The sequence below is a fragment of the Lepisma saccharinum genome, chromosome 12 (genome assembly GCF_977018435.1).
Source record: "Lepisma saccharinum chromosome 12, izLepSacc3.1, whole genome shotgun sequence".
Taxonomy (NCBI): Eukaryota; Metazoa; Arthropoda; class Insecta; order Zygentoma; family Lepismatidae; genus Lepisma; species Lepisma saccharinum.
In genome coordinates, this window is record NC_139240.1 from 69802780 (window position 1) to 69815210 (window position 12431).

General features: G+C 41.5%; 1 protein-coding gene across 9 annotated transcripts in view; it reads right to left on the reverse strand.

Annotated features, from left to right (window-relative positions):
• The window catches only part of RapGAP1 (Rap GTPase activating protein 1), a 530826-nt gene that overhangs the window by 25061 nt on the left and 493334 nt on the right, over positions 1-12431 (reverse strand). For all 9 annotated transcript variants that reach the window (XM_083132610.1, XM_083132611.1, XM_083132616.1 and 6 more), the window contains one exon: positions 65-313. In XM_083132610.1, the coding sequence (XP_082988736.1) occupies positions 65-313 (249 nt within the window). The remainder of the gene's footprint in view (positions 1-64; positions 314-12431) is intronic.

The following is a 12431-nucleotide window of genomic DNA, read 5'->3' on the forward strand; positions in this document are numbered from 1 at the left end:
TTGGGTAAGATAATAAGGTGAAATCCAGGTTGAGGTGAAGAAAGACGTCGGTGCTGCCACCTACCTTTCCGTAGAAGAACCTCCTGTAGCATTTGGCAGTCTCGTCCATCTCGATCTTGTTCTTCCAAGAGGGATGAGGCAGGATCGGGTTGCCGTGACCATCGAAGGGGCAGTCGTGCTCCATCCCGTCCACCCAGTAGCCCCCGCCCGGGGGGAGGACGATCATCGGGTGGGGCCCCGGGCGCCTCAGGGCCTCTTCCAGCAGCTCCTGGGAGCTGGCCACCATCGCCGGTTTTACCTCCTCCCGTGACGCCTGCAAGGAAAGAAAGATGGCGGTTTATACTCAGAAGGCAAAATACACACATGGTCAGTCATTACACGCAGTGAGAGAATTCGATTTTTTTAAAAAAATATATTTGAAACGAAAGTGTAAAGGGATGAAAGCAGTGGCGTGCCCAAGGAGGATGGTGGAGGGTGTCTTAGCTCCCTTTTGGCCCAGAATTCATAAAAAAAAGAACGTCAAAGGTACGAAAAGATGTCAAAATTAGGGCTGACTGCTACTACAAAAAAGTATGCGTAACCCCCCTCTTTCGGAAATCTTGGGCACGCCACTGGATGCCAGGCCCACCACCTCTTGTTCTTCGACTTTTCAACTGTATTTATATATAAAAAAAATTACATTGCTCCCTAGGGTGTGCTCACAATGTTCCTGTATTACTTTGTTCATAAAACCCCTCCCCCTTGGGATGTGTGTTAAGACATGACACTCATGCCAGTAACAGTGTACAATTAGTTGGTAATGATGGGTCATTTTTGTAATATAATTACTATATAACTACACCTATACTAAAAAAAAAAGCATTAGTGGATTTTCTTTTAGGATTAGTGAATGATAAAATATGTGTGTGTTACTCATGCAACAACGAATTCTTATTTTTTATATTAATGATGGCAATTTTTGTAATTATTATATAACTGCACATATATAAACAACAAAGGAAGCAGTGAGTTTCTCGTATGGCACGGGTAAGCTAGGGTTAACTCATAGGCGTAATTTGGTGGGGGCAAGGGGGGGCACTTGCCCCCCAAAATTTTTAGGTTTGTTAAAATTTTTAAGTTAAGTATACTTCTGTTAATATCCTAATTCCTAAGACCTGTAGAGCTAAGTAATAAATAATAATAATGGTGATTTCGCAAATGTAACAGTTTTTTTTTAACAAATAATCCTGGACACTATTATTATAGGATGAAAAACCTTTCGACTCTGCCCCCCCCCCCCCAAAGTTAAGCCTCAAGTTCCTACCTGGCCCCCCAAAGTTAAGTTCCAAGTTACAACCATGGTTTAAGTTACGGAAGATAGGAAATGAGAGATATGAAGGAAACGGTAGAGCATGAGAGAATTAAAAAACTAGACAGAGAGAAAAAGGAAGGAGAAGAAATACAAGTGAGAAAAATAGGAATAAAGACGCATCAGAGGAAGAAAGAAATAGGAAAACGAGATAAACAGATATAAAGAAACGAAAGAGAACAAGATAAGCGAGAGAGAGAAAGAATAGGAATTTTGAACTAAGGCAGGTACAAAGAGAAGGAAGAGGAATAGCAGAAGACAGAGCGAGAAAGGACAGAAAATGTACAGCTGCAAGTTACCCCTTCCCCTGCTCCCACGTGACTATTACCGACACACCATTGGCCGTCAGAATATCGCCAACGAAGGGGGAAAACGAAGTAATTCTGATAAAACATTGCAAATAACCTTTTGATGCGCAACTACTGCGCTATTTTGTCTATTACTGCCGAGGATTTCTGCCACAATTTATAAGACTTCAGATCTTTTGCCTACTTACGTCAGCTGGCGGAAAGGTTCAATTCGCTTCAAGCGAAAAACTGCTGTTGCCACTCTATTGGCATCTATACTCTGTGGCTAAAACGGCCAGAATGGTAAACTTGTGCTACCGAATTGACTATGTACATTTTTTTCCTATTGGAAGCAGATTACGTACAAGTTCCCAAACCTTCATCAACACAGAGGTAATCTTCCGCTAGAAAATTGTAAGTTTGGCGATGCCGGTCGGGGTGGGGAATTGATTTTTCAAAGGTTCACAGCACGTTTTGCTGCGGCAGATAGTGGCTCTCCATTATTCCCGCTACGCTCCAACGGGCGGTTGGGAGTTTCGTGACTAGCTTTGATAATCAGCAACGTCAGAAAATTTGGGCCTTTTCCCATCATTTGCAACTGGTCACCCGTTTCAACAAAGAACGCACTTTGAAGGGGAATGCTTGGTCTATCTCGGATACGTTGCTCTCAATTCCTTTTCTGATTCGAACGTGGGAAGTGACAGATGTACCACTCCACCGTTATCGTTTTTTAGGGGAGGGTGGAGGGAGAGGTCATGAAAGTTGCAGAAAAATCTTAGGTGGGGAGAGACAGTGGCGGAGCCAGGCTCTGGTGTGGATGGGTTGTCAAAGATTAAGTTTATTTTGATATCCACACTGTACTTATGCGATCCAAACAAAGACTTATTATTCAATAATAGGATGTTTAAATTAGAATAATTAAATCAGGAAGACTTAGATGGGTAAGCCATGTGACACGAATGGGAGAGGAAAGTTTACAGAATTATTGTTGGGAAACCTAATGGTAAGAGGCCTGTAGGAAGGCCAAGACAAAGATGGAGGGATAACGTTGAGATGGACCTAAATGATATCGGCAAGGATGAAAAGGGTTGGATTGATCTTGCCCAGGATAGGGACAGATGGAAGGCTTGTGTTGCTGCAGCCATAAACCTTCGAGTTTAAGAGTGCTAGAGAGTTAGTTAGTTAGCCGAGCTAGCCCAAACAATCCCCTACAAAGTTTCCTATTTTCAAAACAGCTTGCATGCTTACTGAAATAAGGAAGGCGACGATGCTGCCCTCTCCTGGTTGAACTGATCGCCACTGATTTACTCCCACACACCCAAATTTCCTCAACACCCCGTAAAGTTTTTCACAAAGGTCCAATATGATCATTTTGGCTCTAAAACTACCCTTACAACCCCCTAAATATGAACTTACACCTCCAAATGGAAAATTTTGGATAACTCCTTTGTAATCGCATTCCTGGATCTACATGTACAGTCACCGCCAATAGAAAATGGGCCACCTAGATACTGAAATAATTGCTTCCGTGAAAGGCGTTGTGTGTTGCCTAACTCAACAGCGGTGGTAGAAGTTGCCATTGAAAATTTGCTATAAAATCCAATTGTCGCCGTAGAATTGAGTCAGTGCTCCGTGTTTACAATTGAAATAAAAAAAATATCCTTCCATATGTGGACTGTATGCATTATGGAGTATGTATTTAAGCAGCGCCATTGAAATGTAACTTACGCCTTTTTGTAGGAAACATTATTCCTCTCAGTTCAATAGTTATCAGCTCTTAAACATGTGAAGTGATACATTGCTTACATCTCACGCGCCCGCCATTATATCTGGACACGTGATCTAGAGCTCGCTTCTGATTGGTTACGCTACGAAAAATGATTCGGACCGAGCCTATCCTTGAGAAATGCCATAACATCTCTCACTTTACACGGTAGCTTTTTCGTCATGGCATAAATGTTAAGAAAAATCATAGATAAAATGTTTTCTGTTAGTCCGTTCTTCATTTACATGGCCGGCGCACTCAGCCACTCAGAAACAAGCAAGGAGCTTTTGGATGTTTCCAGAAGCATCGCTCAACTTGAAGGAAGAAAGAACAACATGCAAGAGCTAACCAGATGTATCCGGTGCTAGTTCTCGACATACTAAGGTCAGTAAACGCTAGCACTTGTTAATTTAATCATCTCTTCATCGATAACTCTCGTTGTGAAGCAGAGACATTAATTATCGCCGTAATGCGAACCAACAATACCTGACAAAACCCTTATTTCTGGCTTTGAAAACAACACGCAACAAACCGCTCGAAAGCAAAAAAGAAGTTGTTGGAAAGAAAGAGAAAAAAAAAGTTGACGTTCTTTCCAGAAACCTGGAAAACAAGCAATATGTTCCAAAAGCTATAAGAAACAGGTCGTTATTTTAAACAAAGTGAAACGATGGTTTTCGGAAAGATTTGTTTGATTTGGTTTATTTTACTTCGTTTCCTGACACTTTTGGCTACTCGCGACGATGAGGATGAGTGAAGAAATTGGTGAAGGGACACCTACAAATAACACCCATTCTCGGGCCGGGATTCGAACCCGCGGCAACAAAAATGTCTTAAACGTTTTCTGACGTACTTTGTTTACAATTCACGTTTTCCCAAACAATGAACATGTTTGTTTTTGTTTTACGTCCACTTTATGCACGGATAAGCTAACCGAGACTTGATCTACCGTTTAAAGTGAATCCGGACCACTCTGCCATCAGGGAGGCTCTGAATATGAACACGTAATTGACTACAGTCGTCATTTCTCGGCCAACAAATGATTCTACCCGATTTCATTACGGAGAAAAACTTAATGTAGTCGTACCTACAAAAATAAAAAGGTCAACGATTTTACCCGAACTGCAATCAGTCAGCAGGTCACACAAAGGGCGCTAGGAAAGGGTATAATTTTGGCACACATTCTCGGCCTCGTAATTGCGGAAATATTATCAACAAACAAAAAATCTTAGAACTTTGAGGTCGTATGGCATAATTTCACCTGAAAACACACTTGCAGAACGGATCTGCGATGTATCATCAAGCTTAACGTTTATATTCAAGAAAATACACTCTTTGAATGTTCTTTCCCTATAGCGTTTCCACGGAGCATTATGCAGATTACAGAGAAGAACTTGCTTCGCTCCTTTCAACGCAACGTGAACAGCTCGATCTGGTCAGACCAGTAACTAAAATTAACGCCCATTCATAACCGATTTTCAGCCCGAAGTCCGCCTGGGGGAGACCACCACTTGGAGGCGATTCTAGTGTCCATCGTTCCTTCAAACACGGAACTGGAGTTCTTTCCGATCTGCTGCTGCTCATTGGCTGCAGGCGATTGTGGGTTGTTACAGGCGATCGGTGTAATTGTAAGAGCTGCAAGAATTGGTGTTTTTAGAATATCCGGTGTAATAACACCATTTGCCAACGTAGATTTTTAATAAACCTGATTCAAATTTACTTCTGGTCAGGCTGAAACCAGAAGGGATAAAAGGGAAGGGCGTCGTTATGGGAGGGGCAGGGGGACCCAGCTCTAAAATTTAAAAGAAAACTTTGAATGCAGACCACAATTTGTTTCATTTTTTGATTATGAAATTCCCTGACTTTTCCAGGTTTTCCAGACCAGAAATAAAATTTTTCCAGACATGTTTGTCGTCATGAATTTTGCTTTTGAACCTCATGTTTTTCAATTAAATATGCAGGCACGTTAATTATTATGAATATGAATATACACAGTTATTACCTGAAAATTTACCAAGTGATTAATATAATGCTATTCAATATAAAAACAAATAACTATTATACTTCCCCATTTTCATTAAGTCATTACAATTAAGGTGGTGTAAAAAAGTCAATAAAAAAATGTGGCATATATCAAAGGTTTACAATGTAACCTGTATACCACCTCAATTAGCCTATATCAAAACAAATGAGAAACAACAGAAAATTAGGTCATGTACCTTTACAAAATATGCAATAAGTTTAATGATTATATGTTTTAATTTATTGAAAATAGTACATATTACGGAAATTCAGAACTTGAATGGGGCCGGTGACCAACCATACACCTAAAAAAATATATACGCGGGCCATTCTTTGGAATCAAATATCTTCATTATTTGAGTTTTCCACATGCTGGAACCAATTTTATATTACGGAAAACATTGAAATCTGTCTCTTAAAAGGTAACAGTTCCGAATGTTTTATGATTTTTTTTCAAATTTTCCTATCAGGAAGACTAATTATCATAGAATTTTGGCAATCATTGTGAAACGAAATTTGAACCTTCCTTAAAATAATGAGCACTATTTGGATTCGAAAAAGTTATTTACGTTGAAAAAAAAACTTCAAAATGACCTTACTCAATTATACACGCTTCCCACGGACAAGGTATTCTCCGGTTGACAAGCAACAGTAAGTATCGTAAACTAGTGGGAATGAATGTAGAAATAAATCGGAACCTTAGTAGAGTGCATTCAGGGTCTTTACTTTCATTCTAAGACAACCAAACCTGACCTTCCTAACCTAACCACAAAAGCATATATTCACAAAATCTAAAGTAATCGCTAAAACTCTGCAGTATGTGTTAACAGACATAAATCGAAATCGAACCATGTACAAGTTGCATTTGTAGCATGATGAAATCGTAATAAAACAAAAGGAACTTGGGCTCATTTTCACCACTTTTCAGCATAATTTCATTCTACACGCAAACAATATGTAAAATTACTATTGGCATCAAACCAACATTCGTAACCTAACAACGAAGTGTGACCAGCGTACGTTTAAATCTCTATTTCGCACCAGTTTTTTAAAAAATAAATTCGTTCTACATGCACAAAACACGTAAAGTAAAAGTAAAGTACAGTGCTCCCCTGTGCTTAGCATACCGCCATGAAGGTGTATAGGGGGTTTGGGGGTAACGCCCCACACTTTCTTGATCCGGTCGTGAGTGGGGGTGATGTGATCAGCATCACACCCCTGACCGCCTTTACCCCCCAGGGTTTCCCCCAGGTACCCATGTTATTCGACGCTGGGTGGCCACCGGGGGCGCTTCCATCGTTAGAAAAGTTCCCGGATTTGAACCGGCCGGGAATCGAACCCGGGACCTTTAGCATGGTAGTCAGATGCATTACAGACTGTCTCCGCGGCCACAAAACAAAACACGTGCATATTCGAATAATGATGTCACTGATACTGCATACAATCACTAATTTCTCGGGTGTAACACATCTCTGCAATGTAAAAACTACGACAACGAGCAAATGAACTAGTTGATCAGGTTGCATTTGAACGGGTCGCAAACGAAGGACTCAAATTCACAGAATGGGTTCACGGGGGGAACGAAGTAGCGAGTCCCTTTGTTTTTACTGGGTGTCCGCACCCATCCATTGCATTGCGCCAATTGACATTCATCGTCAGCTCTGTGAGGTCTATGGGCCGAACATTATGAGTAAGCTGGTGTCGGCAGTTTTCGGAAGGTAGTCAAAGTGTCCATGATGAAGAGCGCAGTGGGCGTCCGTCCCTCATCACTGATGATCTGGTTGAGCTGGTGCGGCAGCGCATCGTAGAGAACCGTCGCTTCACGATTACGGAGTTGAGTAGCCTTTTTCCGCAGATATCGCGATCCGTGTTGCATGAGATTGTCACGCAGCGCCTGCTGTTCAAAAAATTGTGTGGCAGGTGGGTGCCGAAAAACCTGACACCCGAACACAAAATGAAACGTTCAGGAGCAGCACTGACATTCCTGCAACGGTACCATGATGACGGCGATGATTTCCTCGACAGGATCGTCACGGGCGATGAGACATGGATGTAGCACTTCACCCCGGAAACCAAGCAGCAGTCAATGCATTGGCGGTATAGTGGATCTCCGGTCAAGAAGAAATTCAAACAGACGCTGTCGGTACAGAAAGTGATGTGCACCGTGTTTTGGGACAGGAGATTGACTTCCTCCCCAGAGGTGAAACGGTGAACGCTGACCATTACTGTGAAACACTAAGGAAATTGCATCGTGCCATTCAAAACAAGAGGCGTGGCATGCTTACTGCAGGTGTTGTGCTCCTCCATGACAATGCTCGTCCACATACGGCTCGGCGCACAGCAGCTGTTTTGACGGAATTTGGCTGGGAGTTGTTTGATCATCCACCTTACAGTCCTGATCTGGCTCCCAGCGATTTTCACATTTTCTTGCACCTCAAGAAATTCCTGTCCTCCGGTGAGCGTTTTGGCAACGACGAAGAGCTGAAGACGTCTGTCAGATGCTGGTTCCATTCACAGGCGGCAGAGTTCTACGACAGTGGGACCCAAAAGTTGATACCACGATACGACAAGTGTCTCAATTCTGGTGGTTGCTATGTTGAAAAATAGCTGAACCTTTGCTGTACCCGTTGCCAATAAATGGTTTCCTGAAACTGTGTTGTTGTTTTTTTTTAAAAAAAAAAAATAGGGAAACTTACTTTCTGGATGCGCCTCGTAGATCCGAGAGTGAATAAATATAGAATTGAAATGCGAAGGAACCATAATTTTGTACGTAACAGACTAGAAGTCATAATGACGAGAGGAACAATTTTCTGAACTGAATCTTTTGGGGGGACTGGAAATCACAAGAACCGAATTCGGAAGTGGAAATGATCCGTTCGTTCATTTTGTAACTGGTTCTCCTACAACTCGAAAATTCGCGTAAATTCCAGAAAATATGCAAAATTCCCTGACTTTTCCCTGACCAACCAAATTCCCTGACTTTTCCCAGTTTTCCAGGTTTTCCAGTCGCGTAGCAACCCTGCGACTACTTAATACAGTACAGAAATGTTACGTTTGATTGATTTTGATTTGGTTTACTATGCGTCGCATTTCTGCCACTTTTGGCTAATTGCGAAGATGAGGATGAGTGATGATACGATGAAAATGATCAAGGGAAAGTCACAAAGAATACCCATGCCCATGCCGGGATTCAAACCCGGGAGCCCTGGTGTCGTAACGCGCTGTGCTAGCCACTCTGCCACAGAGGTCGGCAGAAAATTTATTTATTTATCATGGTTATTATGCAATGAGTATTATTACTATGTAAAAACAATATGCGAATTTAAGCTAAATAAGTTTATATATATATATAAAAGGCGAGATAAAAATCGCTTTCAGCAAAAATTCGTTTTCAGTTTTCGTACTTTTTCCCACCAAACACATCAACCTAGCTATGTCCCTAACAGAAACATCCCGATTTTGGCTAAAGTATTATTGTTCTTTGGGAAAGGCATTGCAGCTCTATAACAGACACTCGGTCCGTAAAAATAGTACGCAATTAAGTAACTCGCGTATTGATATAAATGGCGGTACACGCTGTACAACAATACATTATGGATTTGATTGCAATGAAGTCGAAAGACATGTGACAACACTTGGTAACTTGGTTCTTAGTCTTGTGGATACATGTGACGTAATATAGGACGCCGGAAAGGTGTTGCCCACTTTGAAAGTAACGCATTCAAATGAACCTTGATGCAACCTACCTCCTTGCCTCATAATGTTTATTATTTGTAGCTTGCTAATCTTCTGGAAGTTGAGGGGACAATTGCGTTGTCGCATTACTTTATCGGTTCTTCAGTGCATCAAACATTATCGGTCGAGATTAGAGCTGAAGCGATACCGATGTATCGATATTGAAAGTATAGGTTGGATGTTATTTATCTATACCGGCCGATACTTTTCCAGCGATGGGTCCGCAAAAAATGCCGCGCGACACGTTCGTGGAGTCTATCATAGGCGTAACTTGGCGGACGCAAGGAGGGAGGGGGCACTTCCCCCGTAAATTTTCAGATTTATGAAAATTGCAAGTTAATTGTACTTTTGATAACCTCCTGAAACCAGAGGAGGGAGTAACGAGTAAATTTTAGATTTTGCAAATGTAACAGTTATTTTTTTTTCAAAATAGTCCTGGATAATATTTTTATGGGCTTGAAAACTTGTTTGTTTCTCCCCCTTCCCCCAAAATATAAGCTCCAAGTTCGATTCTGACCTCCCCCCAGCCCCAAGTTACGCCTAAGAGTCAAATTATCCTGGAAGTTGTGCAAAATTCAAAGTTTCCACTGATTTTGTACCAATAGTATTTGGGAAAAGACTATGTTGAGATTACTTAACAGGTGTTTTTGTATACTGATGTATTTTTTGAATAATTTAAAGCAAAACTGGTAAATTGATGCTTATTATTGGAGTGGAATATTCCCCAACTAATAATCAATATACATGGGCGTCCGGAAGGGAGGGCAAGGGGTTCTACGCCCCCTCGGAAAATGAATGTCCACCTAAAAAGTATATAATTCACACAAAATTTCATTTCGGTCACAGTAATATACCTATGTTAATTATTATAAGCGCGTTATAGGAACATGATAACTTCAGACTGAAACAGTGTTTTTTGAGAGGGCAAGACTATTATGGGGGAAAATATGCCCCCTTTCAAGAAATTACCTTGCTTGCCCCTCCCTGCAGCCCTAGGCGAGATACGTATGTTTTTCGGTATGCTTCCAAACGACATTTTTTCCTGTGTTGCTTTAGTAGATGCTAGGATAATCAGGTAGGAGTTCCAGTCAAAAGTTTCCCAGCTGTTGATGGTCGACAAACGGACAGACTGGCACCAGCTGTCTTCAAGTGAACATTTTTTTCCCCAGCTAAAATGATTCAAATCAGAGCGTTAACGCTCTTATGTATTGAATTCCTGCGCCTGGCAGGCACCCAGCGGTTCCACTTCCCCACCCGATTGGGCCGAAGTTCCTCGAATGAAGGTGGATGAACTCTTGAATGCGGAGTCTCAAAAAAGGCGGGCCAAGACCACTCTGGTCGGATCACAGCAGGATTTATTTCCTCATTCATGCTTCGATTCCATTAAAATCTAATCACCTCCAACAGATTGTACTTAGCAACAGCTTCAAGGTGGGTTCCACGTGTTCCTAACAGTTTGAGGTTTCTTCGGGGTGGTGGAATATAACCGCGAAACGGATTAATTCCGAGATTAAATATGAACACCGGAATAAGCTCGAAACCAAATATGAACACCGGAATAAGCTCGAAACCAAATATGAACACCGGAATATGCTCCAAACCAAATATGAACACCGCAATAAGCGCGAAACCAAATATGAACACCGGAATAAGCTCGAAACCAAATATGAACACCGCAATAAGCGCGAAACCAAATATGAACACCGGAATAAGCTCGAAACCAAATATGAACACCGGAATAAGCTCGAAACCAAATATGAACACCGGAATAAGCTCGAAACCAAATATGAACACCGGAATAAGCTCGAAACCAAATATGAACACCGGAATACGCTCGAAACCAAATATGAACACCGCAATAAGCGCGAAACCAAATATGAACACCGGAATAAGCTCGAAACCAAATATGAACACCGGAATAAGCTCGAAACCAAATATGAACACCGGAATAAGCTCGAAACCAAATATGAACACCGGAATAAGCTCGAAACCAAATATGAACACCGGAATAAGCTCGAAACCAAATATGAACACCGGAATAAGCTCGAAACCAAAATTGAACACCGGAATAAGCTCGAAACCAAATATGAACACCGGAATAAGCGCGAAACCAAATATGAACACCGGAATAAGCGCGAAAGCAAAATTGAACACCGGAATAAGCGCGAAATCGGAATTGAACATAGGAATAAGCACTTAACCAAATATGAATAAGCACGAAAGGTACAACGGCGAAACCGATTAATTACAAAACCAAAATTGAACACAGGAATAAGCTCGAAATCAAAAACAGCGAAACGGATTAACAGCGAAATCAAAATAAACCGGAATAAGGGCGAAAAGATTAAACGCGAACGAAATAACAGCAAAAATTCCTCTTTTGCGCTTATCCCTTCTGGCGACCCGTTTCTTCGCATAGCAACTACAAATTATTTACTGTCAAGTCGGATACAAAACATCGGGTAAATCTACATAAACAACAACCGATTCAACGAACCCGATGAATGCATGTGTCAACGAAGTAGCAGATTCCTATTGTCCCACTCCATTCACGGCCATCTTGAATCCCTTTGACCCACGTCGAGTTCTAATACAGTAAACGGCCACCCCACCGAATGCCGTTACGCCCAGCACTGAAAAAGGTTGGGACGATGACCAATTCGCCCGCAAAGGTATAATCCTCCTACCATTCATTGGAGTTACGAAATGGTTGCGCCGAATACATTAAACTTGAATAAAGGAACAGGTCTGGTAGCTTATCGCAAAGGAAACTGGGAATTGAACGCGTAAGGTGACGACAACTTGAATTATGGTGAAGAAACAGAAATGTCATTTACCATTACCTTTCCGGAACCTTTACACCATGCTACCAGTGATCTTTAGTGTTGGAAACTCAACGGAAATAGCTTCAAAAGGACAGGATCTCTAAAAAGATAACTGAAGCCAGTGGCGTGCCCAGGATTTTCGAAAGGGGGTGGTTATGTGTAGTTTTTTTTGGTAGTCAGTCCTCATGTTGCCGCCATCTTTTCCTGCCTTTGACGTTTTTTTTTAGGAATACTGGATTAAGAGGGGCCCGGCACCCACCACCCTCCCTTGGGCACGCCACTGACTAAAGTTATAATTTTTCACTGAATTAGGAACTACTTCGACATGTACTTCGAATGTTTTCACCATGCAGAACATTCAAAGACTGTTTCAAAATTTTGGAAATAACATGAGCAGCGGTAGACAAAACTAAAATTGTTTCAGGGGCAAACTTTATTTTTTTATTTTTTCA